The sequence below is a fragment of the Augochlora pura genome, chromosome 8 (assembly GCF_028453695.1).
Source record: "Augochlora pura isolate Apur16 chromosome 8, APUR_v2.2.1, whole genome shotgun sequence".
Taxonomy (NCBI): domain Eukaryota; kingdom Metazoa; phylum Arthropoda; class Insecta; order Hymenoptera; family Halictidae; genus Augochlora; species Augochlora pura.
Genome location: NC_135779.1, coordinates 9489581 through 9517523, shown reverse-complemented (window position 1 = coordinate 9517523; position 27943 = coordinate 9489581). Strand labels below are relative to the sequence as shown.

At 45.7% G+C, this 27943-nt stretch overlaps 1 protein-coding gene and 1 long non-coding RNA gene across 2 annotated transcripts; one reads left to right on the top strand and one right to left on the bottom strand.

Annotated features, from left to right (window-relative positions):
• Window positions 1–11: 11 nt before the first annotated feature.
• LOC144474608 (uncharacterized) lies at window positions 12–27261 on the top strand. The gene is made up of 4 exons (XM_078189680.1): window positions 12–650; window positions 18683–18756; window positions 19746–24398; window positions 25073–27261. The coding sequence occupies exons 1-4, from the start codon at window positions 632–634 to the stop codon at window positions 25631–25633; spliced, it is 5307 nt and encodes a 1768-aa protein (XP_078045806.1). The 5' UTR covers window positions 12–631; the 3' UTR covers window positions 25634–27261.
• LOC144474611 (uncharacterized) lies at window positions 16364–27345 on the bottom strand. The gene is made up of 3 exons (XR_013494759.1): window positions 27255–27345; window positions 17665–17935; window positions 16364–16544 (listed from the first exon to the last, which is right to left on the bottom strand). It is a non-coding gene; the product is annotated as an uncharacterized LOC144474611 (long non-coding RNA).
• Window positions 27346–27943: the final 598 nt, after the last annotated feature.

The following is a 27943-nucleotide window of genomic DNA, read 5'->3' as shown; positions in this document are numbered from 1 at the left end:
CCGTGTCACTTCTCAGTGGTGAGTCGGCTCGTCTTGACCTGTTCTTCGTGGACCTTGTGTTTCGCCCACTCCTCGATTCGTTCTCTCGTGGTCGTGGTTCCCCTCTCCTCCGGAGACCGTCTGCTAGTCGCGGCCAGTTTTCGCAGCCCGTCGAGAGAGTCCTTCACTCGTCCGTCGTCCTTCGACCGCGTCGCATCGTTGGTACGTCGCACGGTGGTGATAGCCGTTGGTACAGCAATCGATGGTGTCTCGTGTCCTAGCCCACACGCCTGGGTAACGGATCCTCGGCTACACAGCTCGAGCGTCAAAACCGTACGCGGTTAGAACGCATCATCCGGGAATCTCGTCCGAGTTCGCTTCGAGAAGAGGGGTGCCGTCCGTATCCGTGTTCCGGAGGATGTCCCCGTGACGTCGCTGAACCGGATCGACCATTGGCTTCGAAGATCTCAAGACTTTGTGCGGATTTTGTTCGTGGATCACCATCGAGACACGGTTAACCGAGACGTGTGCCAACCCCCCAAATGGGGGGGTCGTGTAAAGTGTAACGTTCTAGGTTTGTTCGAATGTTAAGTGCGACCGGGTCCGACCTTGGGACTACATAAGTGCGCCGCTACGCTGTGGATCACCTGGCATGGATTACTCGACAAAAGGTAGGTACGATACATCGACTTTTTTTCATATTCGAGGAACAAGGGGATCGCGATGGGAGACGAGATGACACGGGTTCCGGAATCTCCGGATCCAGAGCGGCGAAATAGTAAGGATGCTAAGGGGATACATTCTGGGCCTGCCTGCGATTGATCTTACTCGGACGGTTCCGTTAGCAGACTACGCGGACTTTGTGGGTCAGCTTTTAGCGGCGTCGCAAATTTTTCTCGGATCGTTCTTACGAAATTTATCGGACATTATAGGGACTTAGGTGATGATCTCGTTCGTGGAAGTTCGTACGGATGTTTGGTACTGTTAGATGGACGATTTCTTCAATACACCGTTAACTTCATCGTTCTTCGATTAGAAGAAATATTCTAATTAGCTAAACATAGATTTTCAAGAAGATCTAGGAAACAAAAACACGATGACTTAGATCTTTCAAGGATTCAGACGACGATTTCATTATTTTCGCATTGCGTTTCACTGTAACATCAATTTCGTCATATCTCGATCGAAAGAAATATTTTAATAACATTTTATAAGAAAACAAGCTATGAAAAAACAATGTCCGTAAAAAATAACGCGAACTAGAATAAATTTCTCTCTAAACTGTATGCGGAAATTGAAATGTTCGCTGTAGCGATTACTGCCAGCCTTCAGCATCCCAACGATACCGCTAAAATCGAAGTCGCTCCGACAAACGCGAACTAAATTGAAAGATGGAAAGTGTCATCCATACGCGAACGACGTGGCAGCAAGCGTACCAAAGGCCCGCAGTCCACTCATTACGTGTATAATTACATTCTAATGAACGTTGCGATGGACAAACACGTTCTCGTGACCACGAGCCTGCCGTTGACGTCTCCGTCCGGACGCGAGAGATGCCCTGTTATCGTACGAGAACGTAGATCGTCTTGGTCGTTACATTTTCCTAATGGATCGCGATAGCGCCGAGATGATCTATCAGGAGGATCGACGTCTAAACAGTGGAACAGAGGTCTTAATTAGAAAGGAGTCGCGTTATCGTCAGATAAGTCGCCGGAAATTGTATTTGCGGCTGTCTCGAGATGATCTGCCGGCGAGATCATAGATCGCGAACGAAAACAAATCGTCGTCACGATCTAGTCACGAGAAACAATGTTGCGCGTTTCTCCCCCCTCTCTCTTTCTCCCACTCTCGCCGATGCGTGGAACACACGAGTGGAAACTTCACGTGGGAAAATCGTTTTCGGTTCCTCTCGGTAAATGTATTTGTCACCGGATCGAGGAGTGTATCTCGAAGGTGATTTATCTCGGGGATCGATCGCTTTGTGACTCACGCGCCAAATATCGGCACCCCTCGAGCCGTCTTCCAGTTAAAAGGTGCCTTTATCTCTCGAGTACTTTAAACGTCTGTAGAATCCTCCGAATATACACACCTTCTTTGTTTCAAAATTGCCAAAGTTACGAAGCGAATTCGCCGCTTTGATTCTTCCAATGCAACACTAAAATTAATATAAATAATACCAATCGCGTCTTTGATTTTAAAAATACCGGAATCGTACGGAAATATTTATTATACAGTAATAAAGACTGGCTAAACCGTGGATGACAAAAGTCTGTGTCGTTGCTCTCGCGAATCATTGTTACGGCATCGATTTCTACCGCTGAATTGAAACAACACTGCCGGCATTCTCTGATTAACATTGAAGCATTCAAAGTCACGGAGCCGGAGTCAGCTTAAAAATTCCTCTTCTCTTAAAAAAAAAACACTGCGAACGGACAAAGTCTAACGATGGTGATCTGTTGTTTAGTAAACAACGACCTCGGCGAGCTCTCCGAAAGAACACCGCGATCTTTTTTTCTTTAGCAACGGTCATCGTAAAAAGATTCGGCAACATTTTTGGTAAACAACGATCTATAACCCGCAGAATCCTGTCCCGTGAACAGATTCGATCGAACGAAACTATTCTCCGAGCTGAACTTTGATCGTTGGATCACCGCAAACAACGGCGAACGCGACATTGTAGCATTTTATCTCGCGAGGTACGTATCTTAAGTTGGTGGTATCGACAGCGCGGGAAACACATGCGGGATGATCCCCCGGTGTCCTCGATCCCGCGGAACTCGATCCTCGAAACCGTGTTTCGGTTTATTTTCGCGTCGGTGTGTCGACTCAAGGAGACCGTCGCGTCTGTTGGGATCAGTCGAACGCCGCGAAAACGAGGGGAGAGAAAAAAAAAACGTCGGAGCCGGCGTATCGTATACCCGGTGTCTGATTTTCTTAACGAGCCGCGGCATTGTTCCGGGATCGAGCTAACCGCGGCGTTAACGTCGGCCCCCATCACCATCAGAAGCCTGGGAAACGTTTCCGCGGCCGATCGCAACAGGAAACGACCGAATTTAGCCGGCTAACGAGTCGAACGCGCAACGGATGATCGTTATCTATCGACAGCTAGGCCCCTCTTATCTCGGCGCGGCTTTTCGATTAACGCACGAAACGCCGATCGGTATCTGCCGATCCCGGGTCCCACCATTAATTCCGCAATGGATTTTCCTCGTTTTCTGTGTCAATGTTACCGACCGGTTTCTACAGAGGGATCGATCGACATATCCCCGCGGACTTCGATCACGGTATATCGCGGAGCGCTCGATCGCGTTTAGATCACGGCCAAACGTTTCCGGCGATTCGATTCGTCGCGAAATCGCCGTATTATGAGATTAACGCGAAATCAGATGAATTCAGTTAACGCCAAGCACTTTACGTTCTTTTAAGTTCGAAGTTTTGAAATTGTTAGGTTATGGTTTGTTGAGATTAAATGAAATTCTGTATTCTTACTCTCGCGTGAGCATTGTTATGTCAGTCAATTACGGTGCTGGCTGGGTTTGATATTAATGAAACTGTAAGTGAAGAATAATAATTTATCATAGTAGACGGTGTTTTAACGCTTTAATAAACTCTTTCGCAAATTCTCTAATTAAAAGACTACATAAAGTAAAAGAAAGTCAAAATGATATATTTTCGTTTGAAGAACATTGTCGAGATTGTCGTCCTTTGTCGTAACAGTTCTAATTTACTAATTAACCTAATTTTAATTATAAACTGAATGAAAAATTTATTACTTGAATAACGTTCGTTATCCAAATAGAATAAAATTCTTCATCTACATAGATAAGATTTTTTTATTTAAATAAAATAAAATTTCTTATTTAAGTCAAATAAAATTCCTTGCCCAAATAGGATAAAGTATATTATCTTGATAGAATAAAACTTGTCTAAACATATTATATAAATCTGTTTCGTTTACTAGCAACGATCGGTTCCCCAATTAGTATTGCAGCATATAAATTGTGCTCTGCTTTATTGAACAAGTTTCACCGACTCTTTCTCATCTGTGGGACACGTAAATTCGTAGACAGTAGGTCATGCGATCGTCCATACTCAGCGAACAACAACGAAGATAAACGACCAAATGAATCACAGACTCGCATTCCTCGTCCAATAAAATACAGACTCATGAAATTCTTGGATCTATGTAATTCTTTACCGTACAAATTACACGGCAGACCTATTGGAAGACCTCTTCTGCAGGGAATCTTTGACTTTCGACCAATACTCTATGGATACAAATTTGTGATAACTTAGGCATTTCTTGAAAAATTAATATAAATATAATAGAATAACATGAAAGATAGGAATAACAGTGGAAATTAGGATAGATGCTAGAGAATATAGGAAATTATAATTATATATGAGAATATAATTATGTTTGAAAATGTAGCTATATTTAAAAATTTAACTATATTTAAAAATGTAACAACATTTAGAAATATAACTAATATTTTTACTGAAATTAAATTCAAACAAGCAGAGCTACTAAAATGTTTATCAACCCTTTGCAGTCGGATAATGCCCCAAAAGTTTCTACATCCCGTTCAAAACAATTTTAATAGTACAAGCTTAGATTCTGTTATAAAAATCTGTTAAAAATACAATTATTCTAGAAATACCACGATTCAGGACAGATTTTTTGTTATCTCGATTGAAAATAATAAATTTTTGGGTGAAAAATTAGGAAATTGAAAACAGATGAGATCGGGTGGTGTGCGAGGGTGTTGGACGGACGAATGGGGAAGCGCCAAATCTCGGATGGTTCGCGGGAAACGGGATTCGACGTAACGGCAGATAAGGATAGGCGCGGGAAGGTCCTTATCGTCGTGGACTCGGGTGCTACCATTCGGAGTTCTGCCGGTCCCCCCGACGCTCTCGACACGGCAGAGATTAGGGGGGACACGTAAGCGAGATCTCCGGCGGAAGAGCTCGCCTCTCTCACCTTCGGTTCCCGCAGGCTTGGTCGCGAATCACTGCTATCGAGCGGCTCGAGCGAAAAAATAAATCGATACGGGCTTCCTGGAAACTGTGGCACTCGGATTGCGTCACCCCGCGATTCGCCGCGTAATCTCGTTATCTCGTAAGCTTTCGTTTCCACCGCCTCTCCCATCTTTGTCGATTTCGGACCGTGGCGTCGCCGCCGGTCGCCATTGCCACACGTCGCCCGGTCGGCCGATCGATGATAACATCGGCCGCGAGTGATCTCCCGTGTCCCGGGGCTCGAGAGATAATTTCGTTGGAGACGACACACGTCCGATCGCGTTTCCAGCGAAGTGGAATTTGTCGATTGGTCGTGCCTCGGTTCGATCGTTTCGCGTGGTTAATTTTCAGTTTATTTGTTACATCGGGTGTTCGCAACTGTTACCGGGGGGTGGACACACGGATAACGCTAATTTGGCGATGGCTATTTTTATCTTAAAATCTAATGACAATACATACATAGGAGTGGCACAGCCGAATGTGGCTAATTATAGCTAACAACGGATCAGAACTAGCGTTTATAGATTTTCAACAATATTGGGATTTGACTTCTAAGTATGTCTAGATTTTTAAGAATGTTAATACTCGATTTTTAGGGATATATTAGCACTTATCTTAATTCGTTAAGTGACCTGCGAAATTCTAGAATCTTATATAAACTGTTAAGTAACGTAATCTTTTGGTATTTAATGAAAAATAAAGAGATATGTCAAGTAAAACGATTCAGGGATTGAAATCGAAATTCGTGTTTATATAAATGTCGATAATTTGTCAATTCTCCGGAGAGCCCCAAATTCGTTCCGAAGTGAATAACCGAGAGAATTACATTTCCACGGGGCAAAACACCGGGCTACGGACCCGTAAAAGCCGAATTAGGGCGTGGCGTGCAAAGCCAACCACTCCCTTTTCTCACCCCACAGTCGCGCAGCCTTCCCTCTCGAAACATTCCAATTAGCTTAGGGCTCGTTAACGACCGGGCAAAAACGTTTCGGCTCCTTTCTTCCGGCATCGAACTCACCGGGACCGTGGAACATAGAAAACCCATCGCATCGATTAATATCTTTCGAAATGATCGTGCAAATATTACCACCTTCCAACTTCCATTCTTCGGTGCGTCTTTAACGGTCCTCGCGAGACGGTGGCTGTGCCAATGTTGATCTAGATTGTTCAAACTATTTAAATCGTTCGCAGAATTATTCAATTATACGGAGAATTAAATCGAATAAATTATAGTCAGAATTGGAACAAAAGAAAGGCTAATAAATATCTTTGAAATATCTTCCAAAATGATCCGAGAGTTAAATAATAATTCAACAACTAAGATTTGTTTAAATAACGATTCACAAATTATCCGTATCACGAAACAACCTTTTCCTGGAAGAAGAAAATTATCTATCTTCTCGCATGCGACTCGGTGATCGAACAATTTGTTAAATAAAGATTCCGGATGGTAGAAGCGTCGAATAATAATTTCTCACAATTTCGTGGTCGGGTTTCGATTGGATCTGTTTGCGAAATCGATCGGACTCGAGTTTATCGAGTTCACGGCCGTTTACCGATCCCGATGAAAAAAGTTCAAAGGACTCGGGACATTTCGGCTCGGGTCATCGCCCCGAGGAAATCAACAGACAAAGCCAGTCGAGAAGACAAGGGAAGATGTAGACTGGCGGTGTTGTTCGCGCGAGAGGTCGCACGAAAGACTGTCACGATAATATGGTTTCGGTTCGGAGGAGCATAAAAAATCCACGAAGCCAATTCCGCCGTATCTTATAAAATCTTATAAAGTCAATCGTTCCTCGTGTAACATGGAAAAATAGAGCTTGGTAACGAGAGAAACGGGGGGGGGGGGAGTAAATTATAGAAACGAAGATTGAGAAGTAGGGGAAAAATAGAGATAGATATTGAGGGAAATAGACGTGAGGTGAGGGTAATGGAGACAGATAACGGTAGAGATAGAGGGACAAATGTGGAAAAGTAGAGGTAAAAATGTTAGAAAATAGTTGCAGAGAAATGCGAAGAGTATTAGAGATAGGAAACTAGAGTGAAAAATATAGAAAAATAAAATTACTGGAAAAAATGGAACATATAGGGAAAAATCGAGGCAGCGAGAGGAGAGAAGGCAGGTTGAATGCGAGAGAAATAAAAATAGAGGAATATAACTAAAGAGGAGAATATAGAGAAAACGCGACAGAGAAAGAGTGAGAGAGAGAAAGAGAGAGTTGTCGAAGCGTGTAGTGCGCGGCCGATCCATAACGCGGGGCAGTAAGTATAACAACCGCGTTTCTAAGGTACATGCGGAAAGACACGGTTGGGCCACGTATACTGGCAGATTGTTTCCCGTGACATTCTTACACACGGGAAAGCCGGCTCCCCGGCCAATCGTAACACCGGAGAAGAACTCGTTGACACGTATATAGCCACCCCCGCGGCGCGGCGTGCCGCAGGCGCGGCAGGGGACGGTCGATCATCCCCGGGATTTATTAAATTCATGAGGGTAATTTCTCAGGGCTTTAGATGGTTATAGTTAACTACGCTCCAAACCGCGGGACGATTATTGTCGCTCGACCGCGAAGACACGCGCTCGCTTCTTACCCCCTTTCCTTGGGTTAGTTGCTTCATTCCGCGGCCAACGCGGCCGTCGATAACGCTCGTCCCACGTGGTTAATCACCAAGACTGATCCCGCGTCGCTGAATAATTGATCCCCGGCCTGTGTTTCGCCTCGAAAATTTCTAAGGCTTTTCTCCTCCTCCGTGGAATGTTTTGCGGACAAAACATAGTTGCGGAGAGTACGAGCGAATGAGATCGTCGCGCTAAAATCGGGCTTGTTAGCGATATATAAGGCTTGTCCTTCGAGGTCTTTAGATCGATCTTGTGCACCGCGAGCTGCACGGATCCGCTAAATTTCAAATATTCTATGGACTTCTTGCGTTGCGACATCGTGTCCGTGACGAAGACGCGAATAGGCAAAATCGAAGGTGTTTTAATCGATTATAAAGAACGCGAGTTAAAGAAATCTGTGCTCCTTCGCGTGATAACTTCAATGAATTAAAGACGATTTTGGTATTTCATCTAGGAAATTTTATAGATCGAGTCTGTACAAAGTGCCCAAAAGAATTCAAGCTCCGTTCGATTGTACGCGAAATTTCATAAATTAAAGCTTCCCTCGAATATCATAATATTAATATTATTAATATCAAGATAAAGAAACAGCGATGCTGTCGGCCCTTAAATCACGCGCCCTTCTCCCCGCGAAGTAATCCGCCGAGCAAACGCACGATCGTTCCCCTTGTTAAAGGTTCCATTAAACGAGAACGTCAATTAGACAGAATTAAGTCTTTCAGTTATTACGTTCCGCCCATTCGAATTCGCCGTAATCGCGGAAAATCCGCAACGTGGTAATTACTGAACCCGCGGATTTTATGCATTTATAGCGCACGCAACTGTCTAGGACACCCCAGCCGCGTACTAGGCTGAAGAATAATCTCGTGTATTCAAAGTGAGGCGTTCTGAAAATTTTACACAATCGAACCATTCACCGGATATTTAAAGACTCTTCTACTCCAACGTGATCATCGTCCGACGTGGCTTATCCATCGAACGAACACCGGAGAAGTTTGCTGTGGCATGCGCTTCCAAAAGAATTGCATAGACGCGCGCAATCGTCGAAGATTAATCTCGAGTAACTTCGACGATATTTTTGTGCCCGCTTTTCTCCCTTGTTCTGTATAAAAAGTAATGTTAACTTTAATAGAAATATGCTGTATTAAATCTGCTCGCGTGTTTAAAAAAATATTTGTTTCAAAATGCAATAAAGATGTGCTTTAAAATGCGCTATAATAAGAATTAGCTCCAAAATTCACTGCAATAAAAATGTATTTCACTATGTACTCGATAAGAGCGCGCGGAACGTCTCGAATTCTGAAATCATGTTTTTATTCGGCACTGTTCTGTTTTCCTGTGCAACAATCGACTCAGAAGATCCACAGTCTACGAAATTGGTGGACGAGAGCCCGGCCCCGTTGGCCGTGTTCCGTCGAACCGGCGGAGAAAACGGCCGCGGAAAAATTAGAATGTCGCAATTACAAATTCGTTCTGGTTTCACTTGTCGGCCTGAGAAAAAGGAGTTTTTCCGCGGCTTCGATCCCCGTGCGGCCGCCTTTCATTTTCCATACCGTTTATTGCCCGATCCGGCCCCGCGGTTCCCAAGAGAATCCCGTAAACGTGAGAAACACCGTTCCCATTTATCACCCGACGCGTAAATACGAAAGCATACGGTTACGCGTGCGACCACCATTTTCATAAATATCCAGCGAATCCGCGAGTCGCGCGGATAAAGCGCGACAATCGATTCGATTACGCTTTCCTCTGTTACGTCTCGACAAACCGCGCGCACGCATTCGATACTGTCGAACAGAGTTTATGCCACAGTTTGTGCCAGCATCGCCTGTACTGTTATTCTCATTATTCCTCGGCCACGTTTAAAACCGGGTTTAACGTGTACCTGTTACCGCGAATTTTATTCGTTTGCGGCAACAATGAATAGATGGAGAACAGTGACGCTGTTACAGGAATTTGGCAACTTAATTCTATTGTTTATAACTAGGCCGCCGGCGTTTATGGCAAATTAGTCGATGAAATGGAAAACAGTGACTGTTACAAGAATATTAGAAGAAATATTCACAGACAGATTTATTATTTTTAAACGTTTACGAGTATTGAAAGGGAAAAGATATTTTTACCTTAATCACGTTTTTATGTATTTAATTTTGGCAATTAACTATTTCGCATAAACGTCCGCAGTCTATTTATAACTTTTTCTACAATGAACACACGCAATTCTTATTCTGAGCTATTTTTTATATTTTTATATCTTGGTGGTTTCATAGGCAGTTACGAATATTCATAACTTTTACTTCGTCTTAGAAGAGTTTGTTGTTCTATTGACTATATTTTTTAAAATGATCTCGATCGACTCCCGGGACGAATCTCGCTGTTTCGGCGAATAATAGAACAATGTAACAATATCTAGCAGAGTTTAGCCTCGTTCTAGGTCTCTCGAAGTTTGTAAGCGTTTTTCTGACACCTCGGAGGCTCTGACAAAGGATATCGCGGCGTAAATTGTCGGTCGATATCTGTTTTCGAGATTCGGCCCGGTCTGACGAGGACGCTCGAGCGCGTCTTTTTCATTTTCTTCTGTTTGCACCGATGCCAGAGGTCGTCTTCTCGTGTTTACACAACCGGGGCAGATCAGCCGTTTTCGGAGAACGCCCCGTCGATCATGATCACGGCGAGATAGCGGCTTGTGTGTTTCGAAATCCGTTCGGCGTCGTCGCATCGTCACCGCAGGCTCGGTCGAATCCAGGAAACGCTCCGACGTACATATTTATCGATCGCGAGCGAGCCTCCCCGAGATCGTAGCTTCGCGGAAATATTCGCGAACGGGTGGGTGTCTCGGACAGAATTCTTAGCTCGTTAGAACTGAGCCGTTCTTGCGTTTCCCTGTTCCTAGTCGTTTCGATCTCGCACGAACATCCACCGTCTGTTCGCGACACTGGCAAATCCAGTGGAATGCGATCAAATATTTTGGATTGTTCAGGAATCTTATTTTGCCGTTTATATTTGATCGGTTTACCTTTAGTTAAATTATCCTACAAAAATCGCGTTCCTTTTATAAGAACGCGACGCGTTCGCGACGACGACAAAAACCGAGTTTATTAAAATTTCCCACGATTTTTGAAACAATCTGTGCAACAGAAAATGAAACCCGCCACGAATATCACGAGTCAAGGTATCACGAGTCATCCTAGTTACAGTGCGAGGAGTTCACGAATCGATCACGACGTGCTACACAGCGGGACGATTCCCGAATATATTAAAATATTTATCAATTATCTCGCAGCGCGTTGGAGCACGTTGTCGATTAATCAATCGCGCGAGAGAGAACGAAACTGGTTACACCGAAATGACGCAGCATTATTGTATCTAATAAGCCGGATGATCGCAGAATCGAATCCCAATAGAACAGATCGGGTTATACGTGCGACCGTTTCGAACGCGAGCAGATATCGATCATCGGGAACTAAATCTTCCATCGGAGGTGTACGGTGACACCGCGACGGTGTACTTTGTACCCTTCAAATTAGACTCTAATCATCGTGTCTGATACTGTCTAATGATTCCGATACCGCGGCTCGATATCGCGCTGCAGAGCCGCTTCGCTCTGAATCATTGTTCCCCTCGATCTCTGATTTGTCATTTCGGAATATTCAAATCGCAAACTGCGCAGCCTGGTGGAACAAAAATCAATGCCAATATGCGACCACGGAGAATTAAGAATCGGGGAGAGTGCATCGAACGTGCGCATTGCAAATTGATCATGCATAGGATATCGTATATTGTTTCGACTCCGCGTTATTCCATCGATTCTACCGTCGATGAATACTGATTATACTAACGTGATTTATTGGGGATCATTGTCAGCGTTCATTTCCAACGTTAATCTCAATTAATTTCCAACCGTTAAAGATTAATGTGAATTGTTACTGTTATTTTTTTAGTGTTAATTGGCAGGACTGATCCGCTAGGTTCGAGAAGAAGTCTGACAGAAATTCATTCTCTTGATTATGAAGTTTGATCGGGTTATGCTTTTATCATTTATTCATCTTGGTACCTTATCTTGTTCCGCGGCTTCGATCAGCGAGCAGCATTTTATTCAGATAACAGATAAGAGATAATCTTGAGAAGATTAAAGAGTCTTGGAAAGAGGTTTTAAAAGAGTTTGGGAAGAGTTCATTTGTGACACATATTATTCGACACCGTTGAATAAATATTCGATCGAATGTGTAGTTTGCTCGAACAAGAATTTGTTCGAACAGGGATTTATGCAGGAAATAATGGAATAATAGAATATCTTGAATATGTCCTTATAAAATCATAGTTCGCATTATCATTCAAATAATTTTACAATCTCCATTCGACTAATTTATTCGAATAAATAGATAGAACGGTTTCTGAATAAAATCGTACAACAATAAATCATAAGTTTATGATAATCGCTATTCAACCGGATAATCATCCCGAACCATATAAATATTAAAAACGAGGCGAATAATGGCCTACTCTGGTTTTCGATCAGAATCTGGCAACGATTTCTCGTTTCGATGAAAATCTGGCAACGATTTCTCGTTTCGATGAAAATCTGGCAACGATTTCCAGTTTCGATTTAACTCTGGCAACGATTCGTAGTTTCGATCGAGACACGGCTCGCCGATCAAACGAACGTTCCTCGTTGATCAACGATTTTGTTGCCTAAAAAAATCTTCGAGATCCATGATGGCGGACCGGAAAGCGATTCGCCGGGAGTCAAAGAGAATAACAGAGAGGAGCGAAGCGAGAAGAAAAGGGAGAGAGAGAGAAGAAAATGCAAAAGGCGAAAAACGTGTGTCACCGGGCGAACGCGGAGAGGGTGGCCGCCAGGGTGTCACGGGTGGGTAGGTCCAAGGTTGTCAGGGCTACGACTCTCGAAACACACTAACCGACCGCCATCTTTGCTTCTCCTGCGTGCTGCGTGGGTGTATCCGAGCGTGGAGAGAGCGGGGATGAAGGGGTGGCGGGGGGGCCGGGGGGGAGGAGGCGGCGGCAGGGGGAGAGCAGCCGGGTCGGCGAGAGACGAGCGAAGAGATGGAGAAAGAGGGACGGGAACGGCGCTCTCTCTGGTCGAACCTCGGGAGAAACGGAGAAAATAGAGCCGAGCAGAGAGAGAGAGAGAGAGAGAGGGAGGGAGGGAGAGCGTTGGAGATAGATAGAATGGTGGGGCCGCTGGAGAATAGGAGAGAGATGAAAAAAGGGGGACTCCAGCGAGGGGAGTGGTGAAAATGCGACGAGTCGCGAGGGATTCGGGGGATGCCCGGGGTTGGAATATACCGCCCTAGTTGCGTGGGAGGATCTATAAAATCTGCGACTGAAAATAGAGACAATTGAACAATATCTTATTGCGACATTTTTTTCTATTCTATTCCTCCTTTTATATTATTTGTCGCTAGTTCTGCGATATAGCAATGCAAAGAAAGAAAACATACGATAGAGGATGAAGTAAGCGATGAAGTGAGTAATATGAGTGGTAATAAAGTAAGCGAGTGGTAATAAAAGAGAATGATATAATACAGAACGTTGAAACAAAGGAAATAAAATATAACATAAAATATCGCCATTTTATCGTAATGCAGTAAGGAACTACGAAAATCCCAAAAGTGGGTACCGCGAGACTAAACAGTGGACCAATAACAAGCGTACGATATTACATTAAATTAAAAGGTAAAGCAATCAGTTTGGACCGTTTATCGATTAACGCTGGGATTAGGAAAACCTGGCGAGTTGAAAAGTCATGGCTGGGAACTGAAAAATCCAGAGGATGACGGAAAGAGAGTATCGACGTCCGTAAAACTGGCCGGGAGTGATAGAGCGGAGAGGAGAGAAAGAAAGAGACAGTTGGCCCGCAGAACGGGGGAGGGCCAGGGGGAGATAAAGCGGATCGGAGAAAGAGACGGTGAAACTGTGGTGGGGCTAGGCGAAGGAGGGTGGGAACGGAGCGGCTCGAGAGTGAGAGAGGGAGGGGGGTTAAGGGAGCCGGGGAGAGGGAAACGAGATAAAAGCTCGGACAGATGAGAGTCGGCCAATGGCGGGGATCTCCCCACCATTGGTTCAGCGCAGCATCCTATGATTCGTAGGCGGCTCGGAGTCGGCGGAAGTGCGCATGTACGCCCTCGATGGACTGACTGACACTGCTCCCTTTTCCACGGCCCTCTGCGACACCCCGGCTCTCCCCGGGGGTGCACTGCGGATGTAGGGCGTGGCGGCTGAGCCCTTCGAGCTCGGCCACCCTCCATTTCCTGCCCGGGAATCTCGTCGAACGAATTCGCCTAATCTCGGTACACGGTACTCTTTACGATTTCTCCGCGGATTCGTTCGTTCGGTCGACGATTCTTAGGCTTCTTAATCTAATTTTAATCAATCTATTTAATATATATATACGGGTAAAATGTATTTTTATAAGAATAAGACATGTATCGTATTGGCTCTGACAGAGATTCAGCGATTTAGGTAGATGGTTTAGAATTATATTATGAATAAATTCTAACGAATTTTCATCAGATATTTCAGATTGCAATTATAATCGATTTTTAATACAGATTGGAATTCAATTTAAATAGGGATGAGATTAACTTTAACATACTTTTTACATAAAATTTGATTACAACAAACGTTCTCAGAATTATAGTGACGTGTTTAAAGATTTTTGGTACGAAGTTAGATTTGAATAGATTTTAAATCAATTTAATTATACTAGATCTTTACGTAAAATTTAACTATTAGAATTTTCTATTAGGAATTTTGAGTTATATTTTTAACTCTTTCATTGATTATTCTACCCTTCGAATTGAATTTGGAAAACTGAATGCCGGAAAAGGTTTGAACGACTCCTACGTTTCCCTGCCAGTTAAACGCGCCATTAATCTTTCCGCCAGGAAATATCGAGCAGAATATTTCCGATGTTTTTATCGAACCGATTGCTGGTTGGAGGATGCGAAGCGTCAGATACGGCGATTATGACAATTTCGCAGAAGTTCTTGTCGTTTCCATCGTAACCGTGATCTAAGTTGAATCAACACGATCAGCGCGGGCAATCATCATTATCTACGAAAAGAATACAGTTCTTCCCCGCGGTCAGAGGCGCGCGCGCGCGCACGCTACACGCGACTAGCCGAAACAAAAGCGCGTGAAAACGTAGCGCTGAAACCGAGTGTGTATGTATGTACACCGGGAATCGATTCGGTCGAGCGCCGGTTTCTCTCGGCGCGAGGCTGACCGAACCGGTCGAAAGTGCAATTCGCGTGGGAAGCGACGGCTGAGCGCGAAGAAGGAAAACAAAATAGAAATCGTTGTTTTCGTGGTTCACAGAGCCCCGTAACGATTGTCCGCGTCCAACCTGCGATCGACGATCGTTAGAAATGGAAAGCACCTGGATTTCCACCTGTCCGCCGCGGAGAGCACACGGCGCGCACACGTCCCGAATTTCACCGGTCGTCCTTAACGGTCTTGCTCCTCGTCGTCGTCTCCTCCTCCTCCTCCCCCCCCCTCCCCCGATTTCATATTCCACGCGAACCGCGGTCGGCTCTATCGAGCCGATCCAGATAACGCGATTTTCGAAGTAGAATCTCTCGAAATGCTGATAACCGACGGCGAGCGAAGATAACCGATTTTTTAAAGGCTGAATCTGCTGCAGCGACAGATAAACCGGCCGGTGTTTGCAGCGTTACGAAATTGCCGTCGCGACGCCTGGATCTCGTTTTTCACGAGATTTTTTCGAAGCGACCGCTGATGCGCGCACCCTCCGCGCGCTCTTCCGAGAGAACTTTACGAACGTCGGATTTTTTTGCTGAATAACATGCGAATAAAATGTTACAATCGAATAATTCGAATCGAGTAAAGTTCGAAAAATTATTAGAATAAAAATTGTAAAATTATTCAAACGATAACGTGACAAATAATAATTTATCTCTTATCCGACGTCCAAATAAAAATTCGCACAACTCGGCTTAAATCTAACACTTGCGAGCTATGCGATTAATTGTTTCAAGAAACTTGATCGTTACGAGGAAATGCTAATTCAACGAGAGATTCGGTGTTCGTTGTAAAACATGCCGGAAAATTGTCGGTCCCGCGGGATGGCGAACCGAGAACGAGATTCCCTCGGTGAATAGTAAATCGGAGGAACGGTGTCCCGGCGAAGGAGTAGAGGGAAGAGAGGAAGGACGCGAAGCGACCATAAATTGCTCGTGTCGAATTAATATCCCACGCTTTACGCGCAATCGTGCGAGCTAAACGCGGACGCAGACCGCAAGCAAAGTGACCGCTCGAAAAACCCGTTTGGTCCGCGTGATTTACGCGCATGAATAAAGTCACCTGCCTGGCAGGTATGTTTGTCACAGGAGCCACGCGGGGAACAGGTTCATTCGAGACCGCTCGTTCGCACCTGTTCCTCATAATTCCGGTAACTTGCCATTTCGTTGAGGAAGCCCCGCGGAACATGATAACGATCCTTGTCGATCCTTGTCGATCCTTGTCGATCGTTGCTTGGACATCCTGTATCTTGAAATTGGTAGAGCATTATTCCGACAGGATCTTCGTCGGCGTTGTCGTCTAAAATTATGCTTTCGCCGTCGCGAAAATCGGTATTAATACTGATATTATAAAAACAATATATAATAATATTGTAATGTAATATTGTTAATGTAATATTGAATATTGTAACGTAATATTGAACAATGTAATTAATATTGATTACATGATCAGTACACGATACGTGGATACGAGATCATCGACGGCTGATCATGGCTGACCCAATCTACTTAACGCTAAACTTACCAAGCGGTACCGTTGTAACTGCATTGTGTCATAAAAGCGAGAAGATATTTGGATTTTGTCAAATTGTTGTTACAAAACTTGCTGCAATAATTTATTCAAGCATCTTCCATGGGAGATTCTGTAAAACTTGCAGAATTTTCAAATTAAGAAAACCATCGTTTTGATCCTGACAGATTAAAAGTAAAATTGTAAAATTATTCCGGTAAAAACATTTTGAATAATCTACGTTCGAATAAAGTCAACTAAATGTAACAAGCAGTGTAATAAAAATAGTAAGATGAAGTCAGTCTTCTATTTTTATAAAGCAACGCGTGTCGGACAACCACGCGAAATATATCAAAGTTGAAGCTATTAATATTTTCGAAACGATCGTATGAATATTGATTGGATCTGCATTGGTTCTAGAGAGTCGTGAAAATGATTGACGGACCAAGATTTTGGAAGACTTTAATTCAACGCTATTAATTCTTGCGTGTTACTCGGACGATCCTTATCACTGATCTCGGAGGTTTTAGATTACGCTAAACACAACATGCAACCGAAGAAGAACCTTATCTTATGAATCTCGCCGCCAAATTTACAAGCAGTAGACACTGAATTAATTGACACAATTGCATAATAGAAAAAAAATACTGGTATCGATTCTTTCTACCTTCGCGTAAATTCCTTGTTGATTTGCCGATGTTTCGACTCTCGTACGGCGAACTATTTTCACGATGTTTATAACAATTCTGAATGTTATTCAGCTATTTTTTGAAACATATTTTCGAAAATATTATCCCGCAGTCTGAAAGTAGCCTTGCTATTATTCCTAAAGCGACAGCATTTTATTTGACGCAATCCCTTTATAATTAAATAGTTAAATAATTATAAATATTATTTCATTATAAATAATACTTTATAATTAAATAATTAAGCGAACAATTTCAATACCTCGAGGCAACGTTGACCCGGCCATGACCGTCCCAAGTCGATCTAACCTCACTTATCTAACCTCCTTAATAAATTAAATTTCTGTTTGAGCTTCAAATTCATTGTTGACTTCGTCGCTGTGTGTTTTCGAGTTGCGTAAATTTCCTTCTACCAAAGAATCGATACGCGAAGGATTAACAGATTTTGAAACGAAGCAGTCAGGACACCGAGCAGAACAGTCGCCGGCAGCTGAGCTGTTATCGCGGAGCTTGTTGTCGCTAAGTCGAGCAATGATCGTGGCAGTTTATCGCCGGCAATCGAGTAACCTTATTTTTTCTCGGCGTCCGTTTATTTGCGTTCCCCCGTATCGTTCTCGGAAGTGGAGAGCTCCATTCTCGCCTCCGGGATCCTTGGACGCCGTTTTCCACCGAGCGACGGTGTAAATAGGAACGGATTGCGGTCAGGACGTCGTACGAGGCCGCTGATAAGTGTCATTGTCCCAGCACCGGGCGGCGTTCTTTTGCGGTCGTCTATCAGCTTCCGGAATATACGGCTGATCACCGTGTGGCACACGGTCGCGTGTCGCCCAGGGAGATCCTTTAAACAACGACAACGAATTTACAAACAATATGCCATTATCGTCGGCCCGACGGCAACCGATCGACGAGCCTTGTCGCGCGAAGTACGTCTCGCGGACGTTCACGGGTATCCCGGTTTTCGGTGGACTAATTATCTGGAATTCGTTAGCTCTGGGAATCGGTCGATCGCCGGGACACGACGGAGTTAATTGTTCTTCGAGGCGGCAGTTTGTGAAACTAGGTTAAACGTGCGAGAGTTTTGAAGGCTCTGAGACGTCCGAGGGCAAAATGGTCTCGACATTTAACCCCCTGAAATCGATGCTATTTTCTTACGAAATACAAAACGTTTTCTAAGCTACAGTGTCTGCATTTCATATGACTTATTGCAATTTGTATTGCTACGTCAATCATATGACGTAGTGCATGTAAGATTGCATTACTGGCAAGTACAATACTTGCAGTTTCAACAACTGTTTAAAAATATAAATCAGTTTACTGATATTAAAACTATTTAAAATAAAAATAAACTGTTTCCTTTAGTAACTTTGATAACCTAAAACTAGCATAATACAATTATGAAATTCTCTTTACGTCTTCGCATGGTCACAATTCAACCACTGATTTTCCTGTAATGCATCGAATTCGCTAGTTATAAAAGGTTGAATTGATCAGTTGAACGTTAACGTTGCGGCATCAAGAATTAAAAAGAAATTATCTCATACTTTTCGTGCAACTACTAACAGCTGACTTTTCGTTTTTGTTGCAGTGACTGTCAATAGTGGACCCAACCAGGGAAACGATAACGAGACCCAAGCCGATGCCGCATCGCCGTTATCAAGCGTAAGTTACCTTTCCCTCGATACAATCTCGTCAAACATCGAGTTAAAGACCCTCCCGACATTGTCAGAAACGAAAATGTACCGTCAAGTTCCTGATCATCGATGTGCGTAACCCGTCGATAAAAGATGGCCGTGTAGATGACAATCATAATAGCTGCGCGATCCACCGTAATCGCTTCGAGCTAATAATATGTATCTGGGTTACGACACCGGGGCTACCCGGAATCATTCGATCGGGAAACGGTCCTAAACACTTATCGCAACCCTTTCGCAACTTCGCCCCGAAAAAACCGTGGCGAGTTGCTCGGCGCCAAGGATCAATAGTTTGGACACTGATAAGCCGACAGGAGTAGCGTGCCTCGGAGTCGTTGAACTCGTCTTTGAACTTGGATATCGGATCGATATCTTTAGAAAAAAGCGTTTAGAAAGATTCCGGTAACCTCGATTCGCGTGGAATCTGTTCTCAGGGTCGTCGCCGACTTTTCCGCAGATACGGAGTGCAAACTCGAGCACAGAAATATGCAACGATGTACATTCTCTATCGCGCGTTGTTCTTAGGTATTTGTTAACAAATACCTCCGCTTTCTCTTCTACTATTTTTCTCTATTTCTTTTTGAAATTTCTTGTGCTATATTAGGTTGTTGCGATGTTATGAGATAATTTTATAGTTAAATTTTATAGTAATATAATAATATAAATTTTAAAGTAATATAATAATTTTATAGTAATATAGTTATGATCAAAACTTTATCGCAGCACCGTTTTTATGTCAAAGTAGCTCGGTAATTCTGGTGTTAACGACACAATAGAATAGTAGGAATCTTCCTCCGGATCTGTTATTAAAGTTGTTGACAAAATGTTTGCTAATATTGGGAGTAAACTTATCGTATCCGCGCGTATCCTCGATCCTGAACTGATTCGTGATAGAAAAATCTGCCTCCGGTTTGGAACGCTGTACAGGTTAAATAACCGCGTCCTTCGAAATTTCAGGTGGATCTGCCAGAGTGCGCGCACCCATGTCCCGCGTGTCCCACTGTGCTGTCTAGCACCCACGAGCTGACGAACCACCTGCGCGGCCACAACTCTCCCCGCAGCACGGATTGCAGCGGCGAGGAGGACTACTGTTGCGGTGTGTGCAGCAAGGTGCTCAGCTCGGCGAGCTCGTTGGACAGGCACGTGCTGGTGCACTCGGGCGAGCGTCCGTTCAAATGCAAGTCCTGCGACATGGCGTTCACGACGAACGGTAACATGAACAGGCACCTGAAAACGGCGCACGGATCGTCGCCGTCGCACAGTTGCACGGAGTCGGAGGGCAGCAGCGACTCGGACAATTCGTCGAAGCGTCGGCACATCGAGGAGTACAACAACAACGAGATCGCGAAGAAAACGGAGCCGAGTCTCAAGCGGAAGTCGCCGGACTTCGTCGAACGGAAGAAGAAGTTGGCGACCGTGAAGAGGAGTTGCACGGACTTCGACGACTGTCAGGATAACTCGCCGGAACAGAATTCGAAGTCGCCGGACTTCATCGATCGGCAGGAGGACATGCCGAATCTGAAGCGGAAGTCGCCGGACTTCCTGGAACGGCAGGATACTACGCCGAACGTGAAGCGAAAGTCGCCAAACTTCCTAGAATGGCAGGAGAATTTGTCGAGCCTGAAGCAGAAGTCGCCAGACTTTGTAGACTGGCAAGAGAACGATTCGAGCATGAAGCAAAAGTCGCCGGACCTCGTGGACCGACAGGAGACCCTGCAGGCCTTGAAGCGAAAGTGTCCGGACTATGTGAGCGACAACGAAACCCTGAAGAGGCACAAGATCATGTTGAACAATGTCCGTATGGAGATCATGGTGAGCCCGGACGACAGCCAAAAAGTTTTCATCTGCCCGATGTGCAGCAGAGAGGATTTCGCGACCAGCGCGCTGTTGGAGTCGCACCTGGAGCAAGCCCATCCCGACTTCCAAGCGAAGTGCGACCCCTGTGACCTGTCCTTCAGAAATCACCGAGTGCTGAACCTCCATCGGTTTATGGTTCACCTGTCGGAGCATGCGATATTCAACGCAAGCCGCAACTCCCGAAACTCCGTCATCGGTTTCAACGATCTGACCTTCATCGACTTCTCCGCGGACAAATTTCCGGCGATCGCCCGAGCCGTCTGCGAGCAGTCGCTTCATCGACCTGCTTCCGGCGAGGTGGCCAAGTTCCAATGCTCCAAGTGCCTCAGAGCGTTCCCGTGCCGACTGGCGTTGGAAGCGCACGAAACCGACTGCGGCACGTCGAACTCCCAAGCCAGGGTGATCGACGACAGCCAATCGAGGAGAGACTACTTCTTCGCGGGTCTCGACCTGCAGAACAAGGCGGCGATGACCGAGGCCAAAGAAGGCAAAGACTTGGCCGACATCCAGAGCATCATCTCGGTCACATCCGGCCCGATTTTGCAGAACTTTCCAAGGTCCGACGCCAGCACGCCCGAAAGCAATATCAGGTTTAATCCGAGCGTCAGCTCGTCCGGCTCCTCCGGCATGTTCTGCTCGGAGTACCACGAGGAAGAAGCACAGGACGCGTTCGCGGCCGAATATAGAAAGATGAAACTGAAAGGCGAGTTCCCGTGCCGACTATGCAAGGCGATATACCCGAATTTGAGAGCGTTGAAGGGCCACAACAGAGCTCACATGAACGTCGATCCAGAGATGCCTTACCCTTGCGTCATATGCCCCTTCAACGGCCCCGACAAGGCCACCCTGGTGAAACACTTGAGATCCCATAACGGTGACAGACCGTTCGAGTGCGCGTTGTGCCACTTCGCGTTCACGACCAAAGCGAACTGCGAGCGACACGTGAGGAACAGGCACGGTAAGGTGACCAGGGACGACATCAAGAGCGTGATAATTTACCATCCGAACGAGGATTCGACCGCGGACAAGGACGACGCGAGGAAGAGCCTGGTGTATACGAACGACGAGCTGCAGCATCAGACGCAGATGCATTACCCGTCGGCGCCGGTGGAGGGCCGCGGCGAGATCAGGATAATCGAGGAGGCGAAGTTGCACAACTCGTTGTCCCTGCACGCCGGCTACGAGAAAGCCGGGAGCTACCCGAGGCTGGGTCAGCAGGCGATCCCGTTGACGCGGAACGCGGACGAGAGGAAGTCGGGGCACAGCAAGCAACAGTACTACACGAAGCTCGAGGAGGACCTGGAGTCGAGGTTGTCGGAGAGCAGCGTGTCTCTAGTCAGTGATACCAAATCCGATTCGCACCAAAGAATACAAGCTAGTCGGATGAACCGAAAGAGGCGTCCTTCGGTGTCGGAGATGACCGGGGACGACGGTCCCCTGGATCTGTCGATGGACGTTCTGGATCTCAGCAAGAAGCCGAAGCGCAACGAGGACGGGGACTGTTCGGCCGCGCAAGAACAATATGGGAAGAAACAGGAGGAGCTGTACAACACTGCGAAACAATTGTTGCTCGCCGAGGCTCTGCTACAGGCGAGCCAGGCTAGCCAGGCGAACGCGCACAACGTGTCGGTGAACGGAGTCAACCCGGACAGTCATTTATATTACCGCGCGTACCCCGACGATCAAGGGCCAAGGATACTGCCGCCGTACTTCTTCGGACCGCACGTGTTCTGCCCGGACTTGGCGTTGAAGGAGAGACTGCAAAAGGAATTGGTCAGAGGCCTGCAACTGACCAGCGGCGGGACTTTGGTAGAGCCATCGGTTGGAACGTCGGTGGAGCCATCGATCGGTACCACCGGATACGGCGCGTATCCTCAAAACAGAGACATGATCTCGCAATCGGCGAACGATCAGAACGATTACGCGAAGTTAATGAACCCGAAGATGTCGAACAAGGCGTTGTCCGGCAAGGACAAGCCCGACAATAAGCAAATACCGTCATCGAACTCGGTGAAGATGGTGATCAAGAACGGCGTGCTGATGCCGAAGCAGAAGCAGAGGCGGTACAGAACCGAGAGACCGTTCGGTTGCGGACACTGCTCGGCGAGATTCACCTTGAGAAGCAACATGGAGAGACACGTCAAGCAACAGCATCCGCAGCATTGGAGACTGAAGACCAGAGGGGGACACTCGACCAGAGGCAGACCGCCTTCCAATCATCCCACCTTGCTGCAGAATCTGAGACAACCCGCGTCTCAAGTATCGCCGTCTTACCTTAATATCCTGCCTAAATCGTTGCCGAGCGCGGACTGCTCCGCGAAACACCCTATCTCGGACCAGGTGAAGTACGCCATCCTGGCGCAGCAGTTGAAGGCCAACAAGGTTGAGGAGAACGACACCGAAGAGGAATTGGTGATCGACGAAGAACCTCAAGAGAAGGAGCAGGAATCTCAGAAGGAGAAGTGCACTAGCTTGTTGAGAGGTCAATTGGAGGGCTCGGATGTAGCAAAAGAGATAAAAGAAGAGCACGAAGAGTGTGTGAAAGGAGAGTCGACCAACACGGAGTCGGCGAACAGCGACAACGCGAACGACGAGTCGAAGATGTCGGACTTGGAACAATCGATGGAAACTAGCGAGCACGACGACGTCAAGATCAAAACCGAGTCGGTGGGTGAGAAGACGGAGAAGATTGACGACGTGGCGACAGACTTGGCCAGCGTATCGGAGCTATTGGACAATGCCTCGCAGCAGTTCCAGCAGTTTCAGCCGCAGTATCTGAGCGACGAAGAGGGCTTGGTCGCGTCGAACAGCGACTGCAACAATTCCGGCAGCGACGAGAAGTCCGACTCTGTGAACTCGTTGAACTCCGTCAGCACATCGTCGAAGAAAAAGAAGAAAAAGAAGAAGAAGAAGAAGAAGTCCGCGTACTCGATGGCGCCGAACCGAGTGATCTGCCCGTATTGCGAGCGACCGTTCCCGTGGACATCGTCTTTGAGACGGCACATCCTGACACACACGGGCCAGAAACCCTTCCAATGCGTGCACTGCTCCCTGCTCTTCACTACCAAGTCAAACTGCGACCGTCATCTGTTGAGGAAGCATAAAACGAGCCCTAGCAAGATCCGCAGGAGTAGGAACTCCTCTTCGCCGGACAGTCAAGCGGTTATCAGCAACAACAACTCGTTCTCCATGAGGAACGTACCTGAGCGACCGTACAAGTGCAATCAGTGTCCAAGCTCGACCTTCTCCACTCTAGGCAATTTGAAGAAGCACCGCTCGACGAAGCACGCTCGCAAAATGAAGTCCAGATCAGACACTCCGTCCAGCGAAGCTCAGAACAGTCCTCAAGAATGCTCGAAGCAGAACGAGCAGACGGATTACGACAGCCAATCGTCGAGCGTCTCCGAGGGAATGGAAACCACATCCGTGTCCGGAGTGCCGAAGTCGAGTCCGACCACCTTGCAGTCCATAAACGACACGCCCAGATCTAGGAGACCCTCACCGAGATCGTCGCCCGGTCCCAGCGACGTACCCTTCAAGTGCCACCTGTGCGACTGCGGCTTCTCCGAGCGGCAAGATTGCTTGGAACACATCAAGGTGAACCATGACAGAGAATACGAGATGCTGGTGGCGAAGGGGGCATTGGACATGGACATTGATACTGTCGAAGATCAGCAACAGCCACCACAGCAAAACCACCCCAGCGATGGCGAGGAGAAGAGAGGTCGCTTCCCGGATTACAGCAATAGAAAGGTAAGGATCGAATCCTTGATGAGATTTGCCAACCATGGTGGTCCGAAATCGTCCAAACGAAAATTGTTCTAAACTTTTGATAAGCAAGCAGCAATAATAACTCGTGTGCATTGCTTCGTAAAAGTGACAAGATAGGTTTCGCAAAGTTTTTATTATGAAACTTGCTCCAATAACGTAATTTATTCAAGCACCAAAGAGTCTCTAAATCATGTAGAATTGCAAAATTTCAACCACGATAGGTTTGGCGTGAATGAATTCGAAAATGTTCTTGCATTACTTAAAACTCGTTACATCGACGCTGTTATGTCACAATCGTTTTTGTATTATCAAAATACCTACTTAAAAACCTGTTACATGTGTTACAAGAACTCAATTTCGTATGCATAAAATACAGGAACAATAAGCCACGTGCAATGACGATACTGTAGATCGGAAACACTGTTTTCAATTAACTATAACTTGAAATGGGTTCGTATGCAAAGGTTTAATTATGTGTTACGTGTAATTCAATATTCAGTTTGCAAGAAAATCCGTACAGTCTAGATTTCACGGTTTCGGACAACCTGTCGGTAATCGGCAGCTGTGTCTAAGCTACGTGCTTGTTCTTTAATAGATGTGTGATTCGCTCGACAACCCGGCGTGATCTAAACGAGTGGCTGTTCAAACATTTCCAGGTGGTATGCGCTTTCTGCATGAGACGGTTTTGGTCAGCGGAGGACCTGCGCCGGCACATGAGGACCCACACAGGCGAGAGGCCGTTCTCCTGCGACATCTGCTGCCGGAGGTTCACGCTGAAGCACAGCATGCTACGACACCGGAAGAAGCACGAATCGGTGGACTCTACTATGTACGTGGGGACCAGCGGCGACGAGGAGAACTCGCCCACGCAGCCGCCCACTATTACACCTAGGAGTCAACAGCAACAACCCCCGGTCCTGGTAGGGAATCCTACAATACAGGACCGAATCTCGTTGCCGTCGGTGGCCCCCGTTGCCACGGGCGACGCGGCGCCCAGTGGGCTGGTGCGGTTCAACCCTTACGGGAACTTGCCATCCTTGACAGGGAAACTGAACGCCACCCCGCAAAACGCGAACCTGGATACCAGCGAGAGCACGGACAACGACCTGATCTCCAATCTCCTAGGCATCCGGGATAAAAATTTCATTGACCGAGTGCTTCAAGCGTCCGCCGATGACGCCGCCAAACTTCTCGGTGTAAAGCATAGCCATGAGTGAAATCGCGATCTCTGTCATCTGAACAATTCACGATCGTGCCTTAGATTATAACCCTCCGCGTAAGGGTGGCTGGTCGACCACATGATCTCCAGCAGCACTGGTTCTCCGGCCCGCTGTTGACTGTACCAAAGGATGGAGGCGCGGACAGGCGTTACTTCGATGCGACTTAGCTACTTATATAAGCGTCTTTTCAGCTACAGCCTCACGTATCTATTCTGGGCCGTACTTTTTGTTGTTATCGTTCGGGTTTACGCGGTGGTGGGGTTCAAAGATTGGGAACCAGTTAGCATCCTGCCGTTTCAGACAAAATTTTGAATAGACTTTAATTCAGTCGTTGGTCGTTATAGATTCGGTCTAGATTCTCTGTGCCTTGAAAACAGTCTGAATCCCACCACTGGTTTCAAGTCACGGTGAAAGTACCATCATCTAATCTCAGCTCTTCCTCAATACGGAATTAAAGTTGGTGCTGTTTAACCAACTTTACTTTCCGCCTCTCAACAGGGAAGAACCTTCCGATGGTGCTTTCAGGCGATGACAAAAACGCCGGCGTCGATAAGAGGGAAAAGTACAGATCGTCCTATTTGAATCGATTAAAATAACAGTTCATGCAGCGGGAAAGATCTCATCGGGTTTCACCGTGGATTAGAGAAGAAAATGATCGATTTCGTAATCGCAGCGCCATCGATCGTATGATAGCGAAACTAGCCATAGATCGTAGGATCTCAATGGCTTTTCTCCATCGATAATGTGCCTACATATCGTTTTCGAAAGCCGCGGGAGTTTCGAAACGCGGTTAGTGTGTAATTACGTCTCTCTCTCTCTCTCTCTCTATCTATCTTTCTTTCTCTCTCTTTCTATCTATTTATCTTTCTCTCTCTCTCTCTCTCTCTCTCTCTATTATGTACATATCAATATTCACGCACGTGTGAGCGATATAGAAGAGGCGATGTCGTGCATCGCAAACGACAAGCTTTTCGTTAACGGTGACAGAATAAGTATAAAAGTGTCGAGAAGATATATTTAGACTAAATTCGAATGCCCCGCCTGTCTCGACCGGGCTGTACTGAGAAACCCAAAGATACGTTGTACACAACGAATTAATTAAGGTATATATGTACTCCTATTTATTGTTTACCACGTACTTAGAGTCGGGACTGGAGGCAACATCTCTCCCATGTAGGAGAGAACGGAAGTCTCGATATTAATTCGCGAACGAAGCCACTGATAGTATCGGAATTATGCGACGTTCGAATTATCGGTCGGTAATAGTCGCGCGCATTCTCTCGGTTGATTACACGTAAATCGACGATACTAGAAAGATTGATGAAACTACGCGAACGCGTAAAACAATATAGGAATATAAATATATATATAAATATATACATATGTAATAATCGATTTCTATTCTGTCGCGTACAGATATACTTGTATATAGGTAGGCTAATTGAATATTCTTAGTAGGTCCATGTTTCGCGTCGTGCATAGTCCACATTAATTAGTTCTTCGCGGAGGAAACGATATTTAAAAGCCATTATACCAAATAGTCGAGTCGCGGTTCGCTCGTGGACAACTTATGGATCGAACCGAGCCGATAAAACATTTGTATTTCCTAGTTACATACCTTTCTCTTCATTTTTCACCCACCGCCTCTATTGCCTTCAGTTTTCGTGCAATCTCTCTTCGTTCACACCGTGGAGTCCCTTTAGCATCTCATACGCCTAACAAAGTTACTATTGCTTCGACCAATGAGGACCCGTGGCGCCGAAGCCGGAACTATAATGTGACTAAACGAGCGAGATAATTGCCACCGTAATGTTAAGGTTAAGCATTGTTTCAGGGTCATGTACGAACAATTCGGTGTATCGATTGCTGTACAATTTGTGCAAACGTTCAGGAAATGTTCGAAAAACGAAATTTGATGATCGTGCTCGAATATAGAGACCCTTTAAAAAGTACTTGTCTATTTTCGTTGCGTAACCAGTGAATTTAGTGAAGTTCTTTTTTAAACAGCGAAAATCAAAATATTAACTAGCAAAGCCTTTTCTTTTCGCTCGCAGAGGACGCCACTGGTACTTGAATTTCGAATCGATGTTTTTCTATCCACGCAAAATATTATTATACATTAAAAATTCTAATTGCTCATTTGATTCGAGAGTACCTTGATCTATACGACGTATAGTGGGGTCACGCGACACGAATATATAAAAGCCAAATATTCTTGTACGACGATAACAGATTTTAAATAACTGTACATGATTTTTTAGTTCCTACATAGGCATTATGAGTTCTTTTTAAATAATACTATCTTTT

Bases quoted from the DNA above. Each gene is read 5' to 3' on its own strand.
- LOC144474608 (XM_078189680.1), top strand. The intron at 18,757-19,745 runs GTAAGTTACCTT...TCGAAATTTCAG, and splicing joins CCGCATCGCCGTTATCAAGC to GTGGATCTGCCAGAGTGCGC. The intron at 24,399-25,072 runs GTAAGGATCGAA...AAACATTTCCAG, and splicing joins CGGATTACAGCAATAGAAAG to GTGGTATGCGCTTTCTGCAT.